Source organism: Gallus gallus, chromosome 15 (genome assembly GCF_016699485.2).
Source record: "Gallus gallus isolate bGalGal1 chromosome 15, bGalGal1.mat.broiler.GRCg7b, whole genome shotgun sequence".
NCBI lineage: Eukaryota > Metazoa > Chordata > Aves > Galliformes > Phasianidae > Gallus > Gallus gallus.
Genome location: NC_052546.1, coordinates 6,670,073 through 6,691,692, shown reverse-complemented (window position 1 = coordinate 6,691,692; position 21,620 = coordinate 6,670,073). Strand labels below are relative to the sequence as shown.

The 21,620-nt window shown below is 55.8% G+C and overlaps 1 protein-coding gene across 8 annotated transcripts; it reads right to left on the bottom strand.

Moving 5' to 3' along the window:
- Positions 1-175: 175 nt before the first annotated feature.
- On the bottom strand, positions 176-21,424 carry ACACB (acetyl-CoA carboxylase beta). Of its 8 annotated transcripts, none has more exons than XM_040648481.2 (53): positions 21,227-21,424; positions 20,205-20,607; positions 18,664-18,796; positions 18,388-18,526; positions 18,131-18,240; positions 17,662-17,743; positions 17,068-17,166; positions 16,686-16,795; positions 16,368-16,478; positions 15,980-16,189; positions 15,512-15,682; positions 15,168-15,329; positions 14,828-14,991; positions 14,099-14,249; positions 13,917-14,020; positions 13,230-13,311; positions 12,618-12,763; positions 12,398-12,548; positions 12,187-12,321; positions 11,645-11,791; positions 11,349-11,537; positions 11,031-11,131; positions 10,868-10,956; positions 10,665-10,789; positions 10,160-10,273; positions 9,963-10,076; positions 9,492-9,581; positions 9,288-9,406; positions 8,972-9,130; positions 8,784-8,883; positions 8,576-8,683; positions 8,414-8,470; positions 7,848-7,889; positions 7,561-7,776; positions 7,321-7,476; positions 6,553-6,756; positions 6,304-6,459; positions 5,882-6,004; positions 5,420-5,689; positions 5,037-5,134; positions 4,815-4,935; positions 4,605-4,715; positions 4,040-4,183; positions 3,836-3,956; positions 3,573-3,669; positions 3,295-3,391; positions 2,931-3,066; positions 2,663-2,840; positions 2,325-2,470; positions 2,069-2,223; positions 1,761-1,931; positions 1,359-1,495; positions 176-1,252 (listed from the first exon to the last, which is right to left on the bottom strand). In XM_040648481.2, exons 2-53 carry the CDS (start codon positions 20,597-20,599, stop codon positions 1,126-1,128), a joined length of 7,173 nt encoding a protein of 2,390 aa, XP_040504415.1. In that variant the 5' UTR covers positions 20,600-20,607; positions 21,227-21,424; the 3' UTR covers positions 176-1,125. The 8 variants fall into 8 exon arrangements, with proteins under 8 accessions (XP_040504415.1, XP_040504414.1, XP_040504419.1 ...); XM_040648480.1 differs by lacking the exon at positions 21,227-21,424 and adding an exon at positions 20,814-20,972; XM_040648485.1 differs by lacking the exon at positions 21,227-21,424 and adding an exon at positions 20,814-20,972 and having other exon boundaries at positions 2,325-2,437.
- Between the last annotated feature and the right edge of the window lie 196 nt (positions 21,425-21,620).

The following is a 21,620-nucleotide window of genomic DNA, read 5'->3' as shown; positions in this document are numbered from 1 at the left end:
GCCTCATTCTACATGTGCTGCATTGTAGTTACTGTGGTGGCACTGAAAATCTCAGTACCTAAATTCATGATGAGGGATGCTATGGACCAAAACAGCTCTTGTGCACAGCAGCAGTCACTATTCCCTTCTGAGGTCCTGGGTTTATACGATGACAAAACAAAGGAGCTCAGGAAGGTTTCCCTTGAGGACGGTGCTCATTTTATTGGTGTTGGTTTGGGTGAATGTTTCTGCCACCCCCTGCACAGTGAGCAGCAGCACTCCCATATCCCTGACAGTTGCAGTGACTCCTTTCAAACCAGAAAGCATCTCCTCGTGCCTTTTTCATCCTCGCTTTGAGGTTGAGGGGACCTCCCTGGGCAGGAAACCTTCCCCCCTGCAGCCCTCAGCATAGACACGACCAAGAAAGTGCCAACACCACCCCATCACATCAGCCCCAGTGCTGCCCTCAGTGCAGCTGTCCCCCCTTGCACTGCCACTCTGCTCCCCACACGGAGCCAAAGCTAAGCCCAGTGTGATGCTCCTGCAATGGAGTTACACAGTCAGAGGCACTGCAAAGCACACAGTCAGCTGATATCCCACTGATACCCCCCACTGCAGCCAGTCCCAGAACAGCTTGGGATGTCTTTTCTGGCCACCAGCTTTTTGTGGTCACATCTACACATCACTCCCCAGCGCAGGGAAGGATGGGGACAAATGGCTCCTTGCAGTTCCTGAGTTTGTTTTAAAGCATCGGTTTGAGGCTGATCCTTCCTCAGCAGTATTTACATTTCCTTGTGCCAGTGCATGGTCAGTCCCAACACAGCCATACGGAGACCTCTCCCTTTGTCCAGCTCCAGCTAGTCTTGTGCAGAGCGTCTGACCCTGGTGCTTGTTTAAAAGATTAAGGCCAGGGCTTGCAACTAAAACACAGTAGAAGTTGTTCAATTCTTTTAAACATCAGCTTCCGCACCAGGTCCAGCCTCCAGCTTTGGCTCGGAGCAAGTTTATCTCTGCCAAACCCAGCACCAGATGGAGAGAGCGTCTTCATAGCTTAAGGTACAGACACTGGCATCCTTTATTTAGGCACAAAGGGAGAGCTCAAGGCTTCAGCTGGAGGGAAGAGGAACCACTGCTCCTCCTGCTGGCTCAGGATGGGCTCTCACTGTCCACCGTCGACAGGAGATGGGCAACCTGAGCCTTCTGCGCGCGGGTGATGTGCTGAGCCATCTGGATGATGCAGTCCATGGCCACCTCGGGGTTAGCTTGGACCAGGCTGTGAGGCAGATGGGAGATCGTGGCAGCCTGGGAGGCCACCACCCGCTGTCCCCAGCGCAGGGGGGATGGCAGTGCCCTCACACACAGCTCCCGCAGCCACTCACCTCCGGATGCGCTTGAGCACGTAGTCCCTTTTCAGGTACTTGATGTTCTCCCGGATGGCTGACTTGCTGCCATCATCCTCCTGCATGTGTTTCTCCAGCCACTCCACCACCACCTGGTTGTTGTCCCAGAGGTATCCCTGGGGAGAGCAGCACCATGGATGGGGACGGTCCCATTACTCACACAGCCTGATCCTCCCCCTTCTGCTACATCCTCGGGCTTCTCCTCCCATAGCACAGTGGATAATGGCACTGTCCTCCTCAGTCCTGCACATATGACACAATGTGCTGCCCCCAACCCACGTAGCAGCCATAGAGGGCTGGTTTGGAAACTGGAACCCACAAAAGCTTCACAGACTACCGAAAATGCAAAAAAGATTTAGGTAAAACCAGGGCCCAGCGTACTTTCTCAGCTCCTTCTGTCTCCATAAACCAACGCCTCAGCATGGACTGGATGTGGATGTGGCTCAGCTCGCTGTTGGCTTTCAGGATCTCCAGCTTCACCACCTCTTCCAGCAGCAGCCGTCGCAGCCGCCAGTAGAGGAATGAGCGGGCGTTCTTCCACTCCAGGATGTCCTGCAGAAATAGGCAGAGCCCAAGTTAAGCCTTCGCAGAGGAAGAGGAGCAGATGTGTAAGGGGGGGGTTACTCTCCCCTACATGCTACTGCTGCAAAGCTCCTGCACCAAGCCCCTTCCCCAGCCTCCGTGCTCACCGTGATGACGCCTTTCTCCTGCATGCGGCCGGGGGTATCGTGTAGGTCAGCAAAGTGCACGGCCACCTGGTAATATATGGGCAGCAGGAGCTCCTCCCGGGCCTTGAGCTGCTTCTCCAGCTCCTTGCGCTGCCCCTCAGACAGTTCAGGTGTCCCTGCAGGACATCACCAGCTGTTGTTTCCCAGCATGGGCTCTGCTCGGCGCTCCCATCTCAGCCACCCCAAGGCCCACGCGCTGAAGATCCTTTCCCCTTACCCAGCTGCTCCACAAGCTTGGCATAAACCTTATCGATCCTTCTCATGGTCTTCACCAAATCTTTCTTCCTGAACTTGATCTCCACTGTTCCCCCGGGCTCCAGAATGCCGCCCCTGGGAGGAAAGTTTGGTAAAGCAGGGACCGATCTGTGGGGGAAAATAAATCCTGGGAAAAGAGGTCACTGCTGATAGGAAAGCATTACAGTTCAGGCAACTTTATCCCCTGAGAATTTGGGACAGAAAACCCAACGGGGTTTTGTTTCCACATTGGGACTCTTGGCTGCTCTCCCACTCCTTCCAGCTTGCTCCAACTCGCATTGGAGAAAACCAGAGGCTGACCTGCTCTCCTTGTCCGCGTAGAGCTCCACATACAGGGGGTTGATGGTGGGGTCCATGACCACCCAGGAGCCTCCCCGCAGCTCGGCGTGGGGCGGGATGTACACCAGGACGGGCTGCTTAAAATCCCGCAGGCTATCGACGATGAAGGCACCGAACTTCAGCATTTGGTCATACATGTCTGGGAGACAAAAGAGACTCAGTGGCCGGGCACCCCGAGCGCTGCAGGAGGGCTGGTGGCACAGCACAGCGACCTGGGTGCACTGGGTACCTTTCATGCCGCTGGAGAAACCCCTCCAGTTGGCAAAGATCATCAGTGGGAGGTGCTCACGGTTGAAGTCCCGAATGGCCTGGGCTGTTTTGAAAGCAGAGTCTGGAAACCAGACCTGTCCTGCCTGCTGGATTATCTGGAAAAGACAGCGAGCAGCAGTGCTGAGTCTGAGGTCAGCGCCTCCAGGCACAGCAGTCAGCGCACAGGAGCTGGAAGGAGACAAAGCGAGAGCAGCCCGATCTCACTGCCTTCAAGGAGAGTGAGGACATGCCAAAAGACTGTGCTAAGCTTTATCCCCACTTGATCCCCCAGCCTCAATGCTGGATGCTCTTCCTCATGGCAGCACTGAGGTCTCCCCACACACCTTCGCCTCCGAGTCAGGGTTGGCAGGGTCTGCAGGTATTGTCACCTCCACAGTGCGGGTCTCGACAGCAATGACGCCCACAGGGAGACCTCCCAACCTGCAGCAAGGCAGGGCAGCCTCAGTAGCAGCCAATTCCCCTCCATGCCACACCCCAGAGAGGTCCACCCCACCGTCACCATCCCAAAAGCAGTGCCGTCAGCAAAGATGACTTGCACTTGTCTGTGCTCACAGCATCTGTGCACCAGGGGTTGGGAAGCATCCCCTGCTCACAGCTGTACCTCGCTCTGCCAACCACAACCGTCTGAGCCCACGGCTTCATGATCTCCAGGAAGCTTCCCTGGTCAAAGAAACCACTCTGCCACGTCCCCTTGAGAGCTGCAGAGCACAGAGGGGAGAGGAATGGCACAACCACGTGCACTGAAGGGCTCCTTGCGCATCGGTGTGCGGCAAAAAGCACATGCTGCACCAGGATGGGAGAGCTTGCAGCCACAGGTTGCATTTGGGCACGCTGCTGCAGGGGCCACAGGCTGTTCTCACTCACTTGGATGGGGTCTCCCTGCCAGCATCCACCGTGGGTCATAGGGGACTTTGGAAGGGACAAAATCGATCTCTCTTTCGATGGGGTCACTTATGGCAATGACAGGCACCGGGCTCCGGTTATCCTGTAAGGGGAAGCCCCAAAGGGCAGGTCACCAGCCAGGTACCCCATAACACCCCACACCACCATCCTGCAGCATCCTCCTACCTTGGGCATGTAGGAGAGCCACTGCAGGATGGTGTAGACTCCTTCAAAGTCATCTGGGACAGTGATGTGGGAAATACCATTGTTGTGCATGACCTGCACACCTCCCAGCTGGTTATTGGATGTGTAAACTTCACGCCCCAACACCTGGGCAGAGAAACACAGATAAGTCTCTGCTAGCACAGGAACTGCCTCTGCAGATCATTTTTATCAACCTTTGTCTGGGTGCATTCCCTCTGTTTTGAGGATGAATTTCCACCTCTGCCTACCAGGTGGATGTTAAAGCAAATAAACCTTTATTTAGATATCTGAAGGTTTCAAATCAGTTCAAGGCCACAAAGCTGTGCCCAGAGATGGGTCCTGCCCCTGGCATAGGAGCTCAACTGTCCTTGCAGCCCAGCACTGCGCCTTGCACTGACCCCTAAAGCAACACCAAACACCTGCAGGGTGGCATTTCTTTAACAAACACATCTCATGAGGACTCATGGGGGTGTACCACCTCTTCCCACAGGATAGGGAAGGAGCAAAGGGACAGCATCGGGTGAGGATACGGGCCGTAGCACAGTACCTTATTGAGAGCTGTGACCCCAGTGAGGATGATGTGGGAGTTCTCCACCTGGATGACACGCTGGCCCAGCCTCACCAGGTACGCACCGATCCCAATGGCACGACACGTCACCTGGGCGCACACACAAGGACATGCAGGGTTACTGGGGGCTGTGGGCTGCAGCAGTGATCCTCTCCAGCTCTATTGGGAAAGGGCACAGGCTGTATGTACCATGCTGATGGTCACTATTTCATCATAAGCACGACTGGACTCTCCAGCGATGGTGCCAGCAGCTCGCAGGTTTTCCACCCCAAAACCATGATCCTTCCCAATGATGTCCAATAGGACGTACCTGCAGGAAGGCAGTGCTGCAGTGGCATGGGTAGGACAGGGCAAAACTGGGGCCAGCAGGACGGCGAGCCAGGACTTGGGGAGACACGGGGCAGGGCTCACCTGGACTCACCCCCTTCCTCCACGTGCTCACAGTGCACGGAGTTCATGGCACTGATCCTCGTGTAGTCCTGGGGGGTCAGGTACAGGTACTTGAACCCCTGAAAATACAGAGAAGGAGAATGAGCTGCACACTCACATGGGATGCAGCCAGCTCTCCAAACCCAGCCTCACAGCAGGGTCAGGATCAGGGCTGGGCAGAGCAGCCATGCATACACACACACACTTTTATCTCCACCCCACCAGGGAACCATCCCCATGGCACCGGGGATTCTCTTCCCTAGCACTGATCCTGCAGATTTATCTCCCCTTTTTAGCTCCAGCCCTTCCCCCATTAAGTCCTCCGTTGCTTGCTCTGATGACCAAAGGAAAGGTCACCCACACACCTTGTAGGGGTCCTCAGGGTCCACCCAGGCCACCTGGAACATGTGCTTTATCTCATCTGCAAAGCCGATACGCGCACCGCTGTTGGCAGCAATGTAGACACGTGGGATGCCTTCAGCCCGTGCCAGCTCCGAGGCTCGCAGGAACACCAGGTCCTCCTCTGGCCCAAAGGAGCCAATCATGTGTGTGATGTCGTTGCAGATGAGCATGATGTCCCGGCCCTTTGGGTACTCAGGGGTCTTCAGCTTCATTTTGAAGGCAACCATCCCCACCTGCCCCAAAATGGCACGGTGTCACAGGGCTGGCTCCTCCCAGAGCTGGAGACTGCATCAACTGACAGGCAGAGCTGTTTGAGGAGCATCCCTTGGGCTTGAAACAAAGCTTGGACGAGGGAAGCCACCAGCAAATCCCACCTGTGGCAGCACAGCTTCCCTGCACCCCACTCCCAAACCCCTCCCTGCTACCTCATTCCCTCCAGGGAGCCTGTTCATCTGCACCAGCTGTCCCTGCGAGTCCAGCACCAGCTCTGTGTATGTCAGGACATCCTTGGGATGCAGCTCTGAGGAGCCCCACAGCTTGAAGAGAGCCTGCAGAGACACCACGCATGAGACAGCCTGGAAGAACAGGGCACAAAGCCTGCTACTGGGATTTGGTGTGAGCAGAACTCAGTGCCTGAGCTCCGCACGGGGCTTTATAGTTTGCATCCTTTATAAGTACAGCTATGGCAATTTGCAAGAGCTAGGAATCAGTTTTGAAACGCTTCCTATGATTGAAAACGCAGGGAGTTTGGGCTCTTTTCTTTTTCTCCTCTGCCAGCTCAGGGGAAAAGAGGGATAGAAGTGGAAATTCAGTAATTTGAAGTCTCATTCAGCTCAGCCAGACACACCTGCCTGATCATCTCCGGGAAGTCATACACGTAGGTGGTGCCCAAGGACTGTGCCTGGAAGCGCTTGGCCTGGAGCAGGTCCTTGGTGACATAGGGGGTATTGATGAGCATGCCATGCTGCGCCCCTTGCTTGTCCCCATACGACTGGAACATGATCTGCAGAGGAGAGCAGAGCGTCGGCTGCCTCCCTGCAGACATGGGAGCAGCTCTGAGTGGTCGTGGAGGGGTTTCTCTTTGCGCAGTACTCACGTTGCCGGTGCTGGGGTCCCTCACTTCCTTGTAGAGGCTGATGTCCAGGTAGTAGCCAGACTCGTTGGTCAGGGAGAGGCGGATGGGGATGGCCGTGGCGGTGGGCGTCAGACGGATGTTGATCTTCACCTCGGCCTGCAGGACCCGCAGCTTCCAGAGGCGGCTGCCGTAGCGCATCACCATGGCCCGTACCGACTCCTCGATCTGGGTGTGGGACAGCACAGGGGTTGCTCTCCAGCCCCGGGAACGCCATGCACGTGATGCCAAGATTGGAGCATCTCCACCAAACGGCCACGTCAGGTTTGCTTTGGGGGGGTCCCCTTCCCTCTCCTCCTCCCTGCCGCCAGGGGCCAGTGCTGCCATTCAGCCTCTCCATTGGGAAGAGGGAAAGCCACTCCGTTACAGCCTCCTTAGCAGACACTGCCACTGCTTTCCTGCCATCTGCTGCCCGAGGGCAGAGCCCACCGCTCACCCTCGTGTCCTCCAGCAAATCGCTGCTTACAAAGGCCATGCAACCAGCCTCAATTCGCTGCTAAGTGTAAAAGCTCAGCATCGCCCCAGCAAAAACCCCAGAATGAGCAAGCCCACAAACACAGAATTAAACTGTAGGAGCTTCTGGGACTGCCAAATCAATCCCCTGTCCAAGACTGGATGTACACTAAACAGGACCAGGTCCAATAGACAGCATGGAGGGTGGCACAGGTGGGATGAGGCAGCCTCCATCCCACCACTCTGATACACAGCGAAGCAGAACACTCAGAAATGCACCTTGGAGGGGTCCATGACAACGGTGGGGACAAAGTTGAGGAAGATGTGGTTGCAGTCGGTGCGAACGCTGGTGTTGTTGAAGGCCACCTCCAGCTCATCCATCGCCTCCAGGAGCAGGCGCTCACCCTCGTTCTGCAGGTACTCAAAGGAGGCCTCCTGCAGTGCACGGAGAGGTTACAAAGCTCTCCACGAGGTCTGGAAGGCAGCAGGGAAGGGCAGCCTTGCAGCTCCCAGCCTTGCCTTGGTGATGAGGTCTGAGTGCCGCACAATGGCACGGATGAAGAAGCGATAGTCGGTGGCCTCGGTGCCCGCCTGCACCTTGGCTGCCCCGAGGTAGAGGTGCATCTTGTGGTTGGCACAGGGGATGGCTGTGAGGTCAAAGTTGCGCATGCGGCTCAGCTCCAGCTGGAAGGCCAGCGCCGGCTCCAGGTGCCGGTAGATGCGGTCCTCTGCAAACTGGTGCAGCGTGGGGTGAGAGGAGCCATACAAACAGACCCTGCTCCATCCCAGCTGGGGGACAGCTTTACCTCATCCCTGGCTCTGAACGTGAAAAACTTTGGGAATTCTCTCTAGGGAACAAAAAGGGGAAAGACGAGATGATGTGAATACAGCTGGAATGCGGAGGCTTTCTTTGTTCTGCAGTGAATTCACTAGAAATAAAAAAGATATATATATATAGGTCCTTCACTCACAATGGGGGAATAGCTAAAAGTAAAAGTGCCCTTGAGGGTACTTAAGAGGTCTGGAGGGACCACGCAGGAACCACACGTAACTGGAGACGTTTGCAGCATGAAGGATAATACCAGAGATAAGTCACTCACTGAATGCCCCATTCATTAATTCCTGCTTCTCCCTCCCATCCGTGCTCTGAGTACAGTGTTTCTAGACATCACTATGGGCTTTAGGGAGACAGAGGCCCTATCCCTGGAGGCACCCAAGCTCAGGGGATGGGGGCTGTGAGCACTGATGGGACTATGGATGTCCCTATGCAACGCAGGCAGTGGGACCAGATGGTCTTCTCAAAGCATTCCATGATTCCACAAGAAGAATAATGTACATAAAGCCACCCTGTCAGCATTCAGTCTGCACTGACCTGCTGGGCAATGAGAAACGTGATTCTTCGGAGCCCGCAGTCAACGAGGATGTTTTTCTGCACAGAAGCAGATGAGAAGGTCAGAGCACGGCCAGCCCATGGGGGAGGCAGCCCGTTGGGTGCAATGTCCCATCTGGCAGGGAATGGTGCCGTGAGATGCACCTTGGACTGGGCAAAGGCTCTGAAGATGGGCACCAGCTTCTCATCCTCGGCATGGTCCGCCCGGCGGAGCGCGATGTTGAGGATGTGGATTGGTTCCTCACGGACGTTCTGGCAATGAGAGCCCCACTCAGCCCTTCTGCCCCAGCACAGCCGTGCTGCCACCATCCCTGCACCATCCAGGGTGGGACAGCAGCAGCGTTGTGCCCACCTTGGCGTCCTCCTCCCCATAGATGGTGGCTCGTGCCTCGCTGAAGAGGGAGCTCTCCAAAGGTGGCTCAGCAAAGCAGGAGATCACTTCATCAAAGTTCCTGCCCAAACAGTGGGGTGAGAAAACAGCCCTTCGTCCCGCAGCCCGTGGGGACAGCACCACGGTCAGGAGTGTCCCTGCATTCCCACCTCGTGAAGTCCTCAAATTTGTTGAAGGCCACCATGGCTCCCATCCGTTGGCTCAGGGGGGAAAAGCCACTGTCCATGAAGAGCTCAGTGCTGTGCCGAGCCAAGTCGGGGTTGGAGATGCTGATGGGGACAGACATCCTGCGTGGGGTAGAGAGGTGGCTGTCAGCCACCACAGATCCTGTGTGAGACCACAACCCAGGGAGGGCTCATCCAGCACCTCCATCCCAGGGTCCCCAAGCATTGCAGAAGCAAATCCAGAAGCTTTGCAGAAAAGATCTCATCGGGGGAGTGGGCACGAGGGTGAGGGGTGCTGTACCTATTTGGGTGGGAGAAGGGCAGCATGAACTGGAACTCCACCAGGCAGGTGCCGTCCGAGAGCTGCCGATGCTGCAGGCTGTTCAGCTCATAGGCAATATACCCACGTCTCACGTACACCTGGGAAGGAGGTGATGGGGTATAGATGTGGGTACCACTGAATCTGCACACATCTGCACTGCCCTGTATGCCCCCCGGCCCTCACCTCCAGCGCTGCCATGCGCACAACCTGGTTGTCATGGTAGAAGAAGAACGGAAGCACGTCGAAGATGGTGGTTTCTGACAGGATCAGTTTCTAGGGGGAGAAAGCAACATTTAGGGCAAGGATGGAACAGAACAGCTCCTTACCCAGATACAGGAAAGGGGAAGGCATATCCCCATGGGGTCCATCAATAAGGGCTGCACCTGAATCAACACCTACGTGCTGGGATGCCCAGCCCACCGTGGGGACACTGCCAGACCCAGGCATGGACCCACACATCAGCAGTGCAGGGAGAAGGAAATGGGAACCAGCAGCAATGGGGCATGTCCCCCCTTTGCTTTGCATAGGGGCTGACACTACAGCAAGGCTTTAATACATTTTTAGGCTATTTTCAAGCTTAATCCACTTGCAGACCAAGCCTCAAAGCAAACCAAAAGCAAAACTCTTTCAATGAGGAAGAGTGAGGTTCCCAACCTTCAGGTTTTCAGGGCAGAACTCGTGTCCATACATGTCGATAGCAGAGAGGAATATGGACTCCACCTGGTTGTGCCGCAGCTCATAGGAGGGCAGGTGAGAGGCAATGAGAACCTGCAAGAGAAGAAAGGTGACCAGGAACACTGGGATGGGGTTAGGAGATGGGGACGGGGTGGGACAGCGCGGTGCCTGCTGACCTGCCGGGCTCTCAGTGCCACTTTGGAGTGTTCTGTCTTACTGAGCTGCGTCAGCTCGTTCAGGATGGCTGTCAGCTCATCTGTCAGCGTGGGTTCCCGGCCGCACAGCTGGTCCTGCAATGCACCACCTCAAGGTTTGACTCAGCTTCTTACTGCAGGTGGTATCACCTCATGTGGACAGCAGGGGTGAGACCCCGTGTGAGGAACAAGGATGAAACCCAGCAGAATTCTACTTTTTAAGCCCACTGCAGCAAAGCAATGCTAAGCAAGGGACAAGAAGAACCCTTACCAAGCAACCTCATGGCCAAAAAGGAACGGATGCTTGAACACAAATCTGGGTTTACACGAAGTAAATGCTAGTTTATCAAGCTTCTGCCTGCTTTTGAGGGAACAGCATGAGGCTGTGACGGCTTCAGGCAGCTGAGCACTGTGGTAGCCACATCCCATTCACAGCGATGAGGCTTATGGGCTTTTCCCTGCCTCAGACTTTCACTTCTGCACTCACGATTAACATGGTCACCAGCAGGTTCTTCTTTGCCACCTGGGCATGGGAAAAGATGCTCTCCAGCACTGGGGTCATGTCGGGTTTGTACTGCTCCCGCAGACTGATGACACACTTGTCATAGTGAGCTATGGGGAAGAGCACCGTGAGCCTTGCAGCTCCCCTAGGAGCCCCTTAACCCCTTCCCCAGGGCCCTGAGCCCTCACCTTGCTGGAACTGCATCTCCACTTGCAGGTAGCGTCTCAGCAGGTCCAGCACCACCGCCTTCATGTAGCCACGGATGCCACTACGGTACCTGGGCAGCAAAGACCCCGGCGTGCTGCAAAAGGGTGGCGATGGGCTGGGGGCGAGGAGGGCACGAGGGCTCACCTCTGCACCAGCTGCACCACACTCTGCGTGTTCATGAAGAACACCTCCCTCTCAGCCTTCCTCTGCAGTGTGGCTGCGTGGGTGTCCAGCACATTGGCTATCTGCAAGGAAAGGGCACAGGGTCTAGCACTGCTCAGGGACAGCACTGCAGTGCATGGTGCCTTTCAAGCTTGGGTTTTTTTTTTTCCCCCACTTTCCCTGAAGCAAAACATGCATTATGACCCATCATCCTTTTACTTTTATATATCATCTCCCAGAAGGACAAACGCAGGCTGAAGCTCCTGGCTAGCTCTTGCTAGGCGAAGGCAAGCTGCTCACCTGCTGGCTGGGGAAGCGGCAGAGCACGGAGGTGATGTTGCTGGCATACTGAGCCATCACTTTGCGGATTGACTTCTCCACCGAGAGAGGGATTCTTCCTGAAATGCTCGTCATGATTTCCTGCAGCTCCAGGAGGGGCAGGGAGGGGTCCCGCAGGGTCTTCATCAGCTGCGCCACCCATTCCTTCACCTGCAAGGAGCAGAGGTGATGAAGCCCAGCAGCCCCAGTGCTGTACATATCTTGCAGGGCACGTGGATTGCCAGGAGCTGAGGGTGCTCCTCACCCTGGGCACCCACCTTGGAGCTGAAATAGGGTTCGGGCAGGCAGTACCCATTCATGACATTGGTGAGGTTGTCCAGCACATTGCGGAGAACCTGGTGCTGCTTCTCACCAGTAATGGGGAGGGTCTGCTGTGCTGGGAGCCCCCCTGTGAATGGCTGTGCCTGGAGAGAGCAAACAGGTTATCTGTACTGGGTCCTCCCCAACATTGTGTGGGGCCCCCAAAAGTTGCAGCTGCCCCAACAGGAAGCTGCATCACCCCTCCAGCATCTGCTTGTTTGAAGGAAGCACCTGATGGCCAGCTTCATGTTTCTGCCCATATCTCATCATGAGAAAGATGCGGAAAAACCATAAGTATGAATCTATGGAAGCATGCACAGGATGTTTATGTAGTGCCATATTGGGGAGCAGCCACCTGAGCTCCAGCACAGCCACCTGGGGATGCGGCACGGGCATGCGGTGCTGTGCCAGAACAACAGCACATCCCCTCCTCTGCCCCAAAGAGCAGCTGCTCAGCTCCACGCCTCAGCCACGACCTCCTGCTGTCCTGCAGACTCACAGGCTTCACTTTGGTGGGGTCATCCAGCTCGAGCTGTGCAATGACACAGCCTGCCTCCAGCAGCGCACCCGGCCGCTTCACGTAGTGCACCCTGCCCGCCTCCTCCACCGTCAGCGTCATGATGATCTTCATCACCTGCACCGGGATGGGCAAAGCCATCACCCACCGCTGCTTTGATCTTGAGCCACGTGGCAGAGCTGCAGGAACTCACCTCGATCTCTGCAAAAACACTCCCCTCAGCAACGTGGCCTCCATCATCCACTGTGTACTGCAGCAGCTTCCCCGCAGATGGGGAGCGCAGCACCGTCGGGTCCTTCTCCTTTTCAAAGTCACACGTTTTGTTGCCAATCGTGATCCGGTACCTTCAGAAGAGGGAAATGTTCCACCACGGCCCCGAGGCTGCTGGGACCTGGGGCTCAGCGAGGAGGTACCTGTCGATCTCCTCCTTCATGTAGGTGGTGTAGCTGTTGCCATCGTAGGAGAGCAGCAGCCCGCCGTCGGTCAGCCGGTGCACGTCTATCTCGATGTGAGTGTGGTTCATGATGATGACATACGTGGTCAAGGACTGCCGGGCAACCTGCAGGCAGCGGCCAGAGGCAGCATTTTTGGGGGATGTTTTTCCATAATGTTAACTTACTGAGGGTTGGAACTACACGATCCTTAAGGTCCCTTCCAAGCCAAGGAGATAAGGATCTCCCTATAGAATGGTAAAGGTTGGAGAAGACCTCTAAGATCACCAAGTCCAACCTCAGACCATCACCACCATGCCCACTGACCATGTCCCTCAGTGCCACATCCACCCTTCTCTTCATCATATTATCATGCTTCTTGATCACGTTAAGATCAGGGCAATGGGATGTATGCAAATGCTGCCTTTTAAAAACAAGGCTATCAACCTCATTTCCTATGCTGCATGCATTTAAACAACAACCTTGTATTTGTGTATTTATACTCCTTCCATCAGCAGAACACATGTCCCCGTACAGGGGAGAGGCCAGTGGTGCCAGCCAGCACTGCTGGGAGGAGCACAGCACAGCCCCTACCTGAAGAATGTATTTTGTGCCCTCGTAGATGAGCTCCACATCAATAATGTTCAGCAAGGAGGCTGCTGGCAGCACCTGGCCCCTGAAACACATCACTGGGGTCAGGCACCACCAGGGTTTCATTTCTTGCATGTGTGAAGAGGCAGGCAGCCAAGTGGGCCATGTGTCAGCAGTGCTGCTGGTGTCAGGTCACGTGGGGAAGGTGACCAGAGGGGACAGGCATCCGTCTGTACACAGCCCACGTGTGCACCTCTTACAGAGCAGGGCAGAGGCTGGCAAAACACGCTCAGATAAAGGGCTGGGGGAGAGCCCCAGGCGTCCTTGTGGAGGAATAACCTTGACGCTCAAGTGCAAACCAGAAGCAAGCTGCATTCGGTTGAGCTGCTTTCCCTGAAATGCCCCTTTCACAACTACATGAAACATTGCTCTTCTCTACAGATAAAGCAGTGTGGAGAAGGCAGGATGTGCTGTGCCTTCAGGACTCTGAGGCACTGCTGCACTGAGACATCACATCCAAATTTGGAGAGCAAAAGAGGGAAAGAACGTGGCCAAGGCAGAGCAGAACTCAAGTCTCTGTGCTTGCAGGAGCCATGCCAGCTTCCAGTAGCAGGACATGCTCTCCCTGCGTCCCCTGTGCCCACAGCCATCAGGTCCCACCACCCAACATGGGCAGCTCCCACCCTGCACCTCTCCAGTGAGTGTAGGAAGTCAGTCATGCACGTCCTGAAGGCAGCATCTGCGACGTTCAGAGCACCACAGACAACACCCAGCATCGTGTCCGGCTTCTCTGCCTGGAGGGGTGACAATAAAAGGGTTGGGATCCCCCCACAGAAGGTGACCCAGAGGTGGTAGGGGCCAATCTCCCCCACCTGCACTTTCTCAGCAATCAGATGGTCCAGCCAGCCGGTGTCGATCTCATTGCTCTGGAAGCTCTCCGTCTCCAAAAGCTTTATCAGATATTCCACCGTGGTCCGGAAATCCCCACGGATGGAGAGCTCTTTTAGGGCCACCACCATATTCCTTTCAAGGAGATAAAAACCTCCATTAATGACCGAGCAGGGCACTGCTTCACCCTTCACCTGCTTTCAGAGTTGTCCCCAAACACTTCAGACAGCAGGAGCTGCCCCTGGTTTCCACCCTCCACACAGAGCAGGCCATACAGCCTGTTGGATGGTCTCCATGGTCCATCAGCATATCAAAGGGCTGTTATGCAGCAGCCAAGAGCTGCAGGGTGAAGACACACAGATGGGAACGATGAACACCTCCCCCTGAATGCTACAGCATCCAGATAAAACATCCCTGCAGGATAGGAAGGGGACAACACCGTGCACTTAAATACCCAAGACAGTTCTATTACATGTTGCTTAACTACTGCTCAACAGCAGCAAGAAAGTGCCCGTCTTTAAGGCACATTGATTAACTGGGGCCATAACATCACTGCAGTTTGAAAACGTTGGCTTTCATCAGACAGCCTCTGCAACACCAATAAGCTGATCAGCAACAGCAACACTATCACCTGAGAGAAGAGCCAGCTTTCCTGGCTCATGCACCAACTGGGAGTCTTTCTTTCCCCTTCCAGCCCCAGCTGCCACACTCACGAGATGGCCTCCTCTCTGTTCTCTCCCCACGAGAAGCAGTGCCCAAACTGGGAATCAGCAAATTCGTGCAGCCCCCCAGCAGCTGCCACACTGAAGTACCCCCAGACATTCTTGCTGCTGCGGAAATTCAGTTCCTGCACCGTCCCTGAGCTGGGCTTGAAACCCTAAACAAAGAGCAGAAGACATTGAGAAAGAAGTCTTGGAACCCATGCACGTGTAAATAGGAGGAAGGAGGAACCCCTCTGTGTTTTATGAAGGTTTCGTCAACCCCATGGGCTGAGTTCCCATCAGTGCTGTCCCACTGGGGAGGACAACGGGTCTCCCTGTCCCCAAGGCTCACCTCCTCAGGGTTCTCACTGGTGATGCGTGCAGCAATGACGTGGCCCCTGGGCACAGGGGGGTTGGCAGGGCTGTTGAAGCAGATGGGAGTATCGCCCCATGGGCTCTCCCCATACAGCATTCGGATGTCTTTTATCCTGTGCAAGGGGATGCCCATCGCAATCTGCGCAAGGAACAAGGAAGAGGGCTGCAGCTGTTGGAGCGAGGCTTTAGCATCACACATACAGCTTTTGGGAACTAGGGGAAGAGGAGCTAAGCTGCAGCCAGCTCCCAGGCAGAGAGCCAGAAGCAAAGGGGAGACACTGCATTGCTTCTGCCTGCATCCTCCATGCTGCATTCAGGTACCTGGAGCTGGGCAGCAGGGAGGTTCACATCTGCGATCATCTCCGTGCAAGGGTGCTCGACCTGCAGGCGTGGGTTCAGCTCGAGGAAGTGGAAGCTCCCATCTTCACTGTAGAGGTACTCGACAGTGCCCGTGCTCACGTAGCCCACCATCTGCGCCAGGCGTACCGCGCACTGCGGGACCATGAAACCACAGCACTGAGAAACAACTGCTGCAGAGCCAGGGCTGTGCCAGGCAATGGGGCAGTAACGTCCTTGCATGGAGCAAGGACACAAAGAGGACCAACAGGTGTCTTCAGGAAGGATGGGGAGGAAGAATGCTACTCCAGTGTGCTCACACATCCAAGCTTGCTCATATGATGGAGTCCCTCCTTTCCTTAGGAGTGCCACAGGTGCCTCAAACCACAATAAATTCAGCAAGGATCACTTTCTCATTAAATTCCACACCACCTGAAGACCAGGGCCACCCACCTTCTCCATCACCTCGATGACAGCAGGAGCAGCAATGGTGATGGGTGCCTCCTCGATGATCTTCTGGTGCCGGCGCTGGATGGAACAGTCACGGCCAAAGAGGGAGATGGCATTGCCATACTCATCAGCCAGCACCTGCACCTCCAGGTGCCGTGCATGCTGGGCCAGCTTCATCAGGAAGATGGGGGACCCAGGTGCCTCTGCCTGCACCTGTGGAGGGGGGAGGGTCACATTTCAGCACTGTCCTCTGAAATTTAGCCCACGTCCCCACAGAAAGCCCAGCAGGAAAGTACAGGATGCATGAGATGGGAGCAAAACCCCAGTGTGTGTCCCAGCCTGGCTGAGGTGACAGGACAGGGACAGGACAGGTGCTCAGGGCACCTCTCACCTGTCGGAAGCAGGCTCCAAACTCCTCTGCTGCCTCCACTTTGCGGATGCCTTTGCCCCCACCACCTTCTGCTGCCTTGATCATCAGCGGGTACCCGATCCTCTTGGCCACCTGAGGGGGACAAGGATTGGTGTGGCCACAGTGCTCTGGAGCCCACCTGGATCACCGTGAGCTGCACCAGCACAGAGGGAAAAACTGCTGCCAAAACGCCCTTGCGTGTTGCTTGGGCTGGGAGCCCAGAAGAGCTGGAACTTGCATGCTCCAAAAAGAAATGATGGCATGCAAAAGATAACCGGTGGCTCATGCACTCAGCTTTACCTCCAGGCCTTCTTCCACATCCTTCACGCAGCCCTGCCCATACGTCTCAAGGGGAATGCTGATCATCTGCTGGCCCTTCTGGTCCTCCTCAGACCACTGGGCCACCAGACCTGTGGGCACAAATTGGGGCTGTGGTCATCACAGGGGCAGTAGGGTCACCATGGAGACAGCATGCGGGGGACCCCATGGTGGCATGTGTTACTTCCCCTGTGTCAGTGCACCCCTGCCCAAACCAACAGCTGCTCAGCTGTCATAGTGTCTCCAGTATCTGGAGCCCACTTGGGCTAGGGGCCTCAGGTCAGTGCTCTCTTTGGGGAAGGGGAGGCAAAGAGGGAGAAATCAGCTCAGAGAGGGCATATGGGGCTGCAGTGAAGGTGCTTACCACTCCCACTCCATGGCAGCGTTGGTATCTGGACCGTCTGAGCCACGATGGTGGAGGCAACTTTATCCCCCAGTGCCCACATGGCATCACTGGGGGGACCTTTGGACAGGGAAGGAAGGAATGAGCACGGTCAGCCTGGAAGCTGGCCCAGTCCTGTTGCCCAGTCGCAGTCAGTGCAGCAGAAAGCTGCTCCCCACTGAGCTGGCACCATCAGGCAGACAGGATGGCCCTTTTGCCAAGACAGGGATGCAGAGAATGCCTCCATAAACCCACTGCCCAGTGTGGAATGGAGCTCAAGGGGCAGCCTGGGATGTCCCTGAGCTGGGCAGCACAAACTATCTGCTTCTATCCAATGTTCCTCCTGAACATTGCACCAGCACAGTGGAAAAAAAACAAAACAAAACAAAACAGAAAACAGGAGGACCTCTGGGATAGCTCCAGGAAAATGGCCTGGGGACTGCCACACTGCAGGACACATGAAATGGGCAGATGTACACATGGAACTGATGCCACCAGGGATCAACAATACACACACACCCACTATCCCTTTGCCCACATCTCCCTACAAACAAGGCAAAAGCAGCGAGACCTTACCTAGGAAAGCTATCCCATTTTTCTGCAGCAGCTCTGGCAACTTGGGGTTTTCCGAGGCATGTCCCCAGCCAGCCCACACCGCCTGATACAAGAGAGGGAGCAGCACGAGCTGTTATCTCCTGCCCCAGCATCCTCCCTTAGGCCTTGGCATCACGCCTAGTTCCTCTGTGCTGGGGGGGGGGATATCAACTCCATCTCGGAGCACCCTTTTTGCCATCTCTGCTTCCCAACAATTAATTACACTCTGTGAAAGCCCTGCTGGCACAGGAGGGGGGCATCGTGGCACCAGCATGATCCTGAATCACACTGACAGCAAAGCTTAATGCTTTTCCCTCTTTTCTGGGCCACAAGGGTCAAGGGAAACATCTCCACCAATTTCTACACCGTTTTCTTCAGCTTTGCTCTCCCCATAGAACTGGTCATCTCCTAAGCCCAGCAAAGAGAGGAGAGACCAGTGACAAGCTGTTACCTGGACTGGGATCCGTTTGGAAATGTCCACAATCAGCTCCACGTTGGCATAGTTGTTGTTGTTGGCCCCTCCGGGGACGGGCACGTAGTGATCTGCCATTCTGATGTACTCTGAAAGACAGCACACAGCACTGGGGGGGGTCTCCTCCCACATCTGGGCAGTGGGAAGTCATTTACTCCTGGATCTGGTTGGGTGGAAGGGGGGGGGGGGGGACCACATTGGGCTCATCACTTCTGGGATCGGTTCTAAGGAATTACCTGCGTTAGCCTTGAGATCTTCAGGGGTGACCATGACCACAAACCGAATGGCGCGCTCGTTTCGGAACATCTCATAAGCCCAGCGGCGAATGGAGCGCATGCATTTAACAGCAGCGATGCCATTGTTGGCAATCAGGACCTGCAGGGCCAGGGGCATCGCTAGAGCAAGCGTGGGAACACAGGAGCTGAACGCCAGAGGGAAACGGCAGCTCCAGATGGAGGCACCCAAGAATGCACCCCAAGAAGCAGCCACGCCAGGCAAAGGCAGGCAGCCACCTTCTCAATGACGCGGGTCCCCCCGAAGCGGGCGATGAACTCAGCAGGTGAGGCGACGGTGAAGTCCCTCTGCAGGTCCATCTTGCGGTGCTCGCGGCCGCGCTTCGTCAGGTTCAGCCCAGACATGCTAGGCCTGCGGGGGGACAAAACAGTATGGGGGGGGGGGTGAGCGATTTGGGGGTGAAGCCCCAGATCCACTGGGAAAAGCACAGGGGATCCCTAAAAAGGTGTAAAGCAGCAATTCGGACCTTTTGTTGTTATTGCACGGCTGGGCTATAAATAAGCAAAGGCAAAAAGACCACCCACCCCTTCTCTCCTCCTATGACCTATTCTTGCACTATCAACACGTGGCATGCTTATTTCAAGGGGAAATATGCTGATACCCTCGTGGGAGCTCAAGAAATGCTCCATTCTCTCCATCAACTCAGGACGTTTTATGGGTAGCTGCAATTTTACACAGTTCACCAGCATTGCCCCAAGCCCCAGTGCAAAGCCAACACACCCCGGCCATCCCGCAAGCTGCACCAACCACCTCTGTCCCACAGCTTGGGCACCACCAGAAGAGAGTTCCTCCTGTGTTCCGGTGCAGATGGAAACCAGAGGTGCCCGACACCTCCCAGACTCCCAGCTCAATGAGAAGACACCTTTTGGCTGTGCTCGGTGATGGGGCTGTCAGTTTTCATCATCCTGCAAAGGCCTTTTAAGAGCAGTGGGAGCAGAGCAGGCAGGAGGAGCTGGGCAGCAGGGCTTTGTTTCCAGTTATTTATAATTGTCATCAGCTGTGCTTGCATGGGAAGCTGCTGAGTCCTGCCAGCAGGCAGCACCTCCTGTCCCCATACACAAATGGCACAGAGCATTGCTGGGGCAGGCTTACATCAGCCTGTTTGGGTTAGAGCCTACATGCAGAGGCTTAAGAACTCGAGGTGTTTTGCAAAACTCAGTATTGACAGTACAGGAGAAAGCTCTCTCGTTTCTCCATCTTCTGGCCAAGATAAAAAAGAAAAGGTTGAGTTTGTAGCTCAGCAAGCACAGGTACAAGTCAGTGAGCTGCCCCAGGGCAGAGCTCACTACAGTGCTACTCACAGAGCAAAGCTCACTGCTATTCATTGACATATGCACAGCAAAACCACCAAAGAACTACATTTTTTCCCTTTGCAGAAGCAAAATGCTCACTGCAGCTGGGCCAGGCCTGGAGGAACCCAGCCCTGAGGGTGCAGAGCAGCGTGTGCTGGTGCAAAAGTGCATGTGTGTATGTGTGTGTGCAATGCAGTTGCACATGTAAGTGCTTGAATAAGTGCATGTGTCAGCAGAAAAACCTCAGATAAACTTGCAGATTTCCATCCCACAAAATGTACCCCCAGAGATGCTCCTGCACAGAACAGTCACTTGGAGGGATGGAGACTGCATGGCAAACACCAGCAGCACCTACTGCTGCCCGTCCTGCAGGCTCAGCACTGTGACCAACACCAATCTCACCTCCTTGGGTAAAGAAACCCCCCATGTGCTGACGCCCCCCCCCCCCCAACAGCACTGCATTATACCTTATGCCAACAGCGGGTTCCTGTGGAGCAGGTGTGGCAGGGGGCTCAGCACCTGCATTGGCCAGGCTGCTGCGGCGGCTGCTCACCCTGAAAGCTGCAGCTACCACCTCATCATCAGAGGAGTTGTCCTCAAAGGAGCCCAGCACGAACTTGGCCAGGGTGGGCCGGCGGAGCGCGGTGGGGTTGTACACTGCAATCTGCTCCTGCTCCCCCCCCAAGGTGGGCTGCAATGGGGGGCTGGGGGCTGCGGGGTTTGGGGAGGCTGCCAGCTCTGGGGTGGGCTGTGGGGCCGGGCTCTGCTCAGGGGTCTCGTCCTCATTTCTGGCGTTTAAGGCGGACATCTTGGTCAAGATGAGCAGTGCAAAGATCATCGGGAGCACGGCTGCCAGCAACATTCACCACCCTGGGGAGAAAATGGAGATGCTCCACGAGCTTTGCTGCACCACAGGCTGAGATCAACCCTCAGGGGCTCCTTTTGGCCCACCTCTGAGCTCCAGCACCCCACCTGCCCCTACAGCCAAGGAAACCTATGTTCCCCCCAGTGCCCCCCACAGCACCCAACCCACCCTCCCCCGTTCCATCTTGTGAACACCTCAAGCAGTTTTTTACCTCCCTGATAGGAAAGCACCTCACGGCTAAAACGTGGGCTAAAATGGGCACCTGGCCATGAGGAGGGAGGTGGGGGGGACGGCCATCATCAGCCCCCAGAGGGCCAGCGGCCCCACAGTGCCCCAAGGTGGAAGGGCTGTTAAACGGAACATTTGGTTGTCAGCAGTTAACGGAGGGGAAGGGGGGGGGGGGGGAGGGGGGGTCAGGGGGGGGACTGTCACCCTGCTTTCCTCTGGGGGTAATTATTGAGATTGACCCAGTGTGAATCTCAGCACCTCCAAGCTGAATGCCAATGCTAGGGTAGTTAAAGGAGGGCTGCAGGGCTCCTCATACCCGCTTTGTGCCCCCACAGCAACCCACCCCTACATTTTAAACCTCAGCACACCCCCACTCAGGGATCCCCCCCCACTCACCATCATCTCCGAGCCCGCTGGCGTCCCAAGATGAACCCAAAGCCAACCCAAAGGGCCACAGCCCCGTGCTGGAGCCCAATTTGTCCCCAAGTTGGGCCTGTGACCCCCACAGGGCCTGCAGGCCGGGGGCAGCTCCTGCCCACCGCCGGGTTTCACACTGCAGGCCCGCAGGCTGCGCTGGGATCTCCCTCAGGCCGCACGTGACGTTCACGTCAAGCATAAATATTTCCCCGTTAGCACGGCTGGAAAACTTCTGCTGGAGGGAGAGGGTGGAAAGCAGAGACGGGGACATGCGATCCTTGTGGGACAAAGGTGCCATGACAGCTATGGGGGGAGGGGGAGGAGGAGCTGCTGCCATCCCTGTGCCATCAGCCCCACCACACACTGCTCTGCT

Coding starts and splice junctions, on each gene's coding strand:
- ACACB (XM_040648481.2), bottom strand. CDS start 20,599: ATGTTGCTGGCAGCCGTGCTCCCGATGATCTTTGCACTGCTCATCTTG. Junction 11,792..12,186: donor ACCCCACCAAAGTGAAGCCT/GTGAGTCTGCAG, acceptor TGCTCTCTCCAG/GCACAGCCATTCACAGGGGG. Junction 1,253..1,358: donor GTGCTCAAGCGCATCCGGAG/GTGAGTGGCTGC, acceptor TCTGCCTCACAG/CCTGGTCCAAGCTAACCCCG.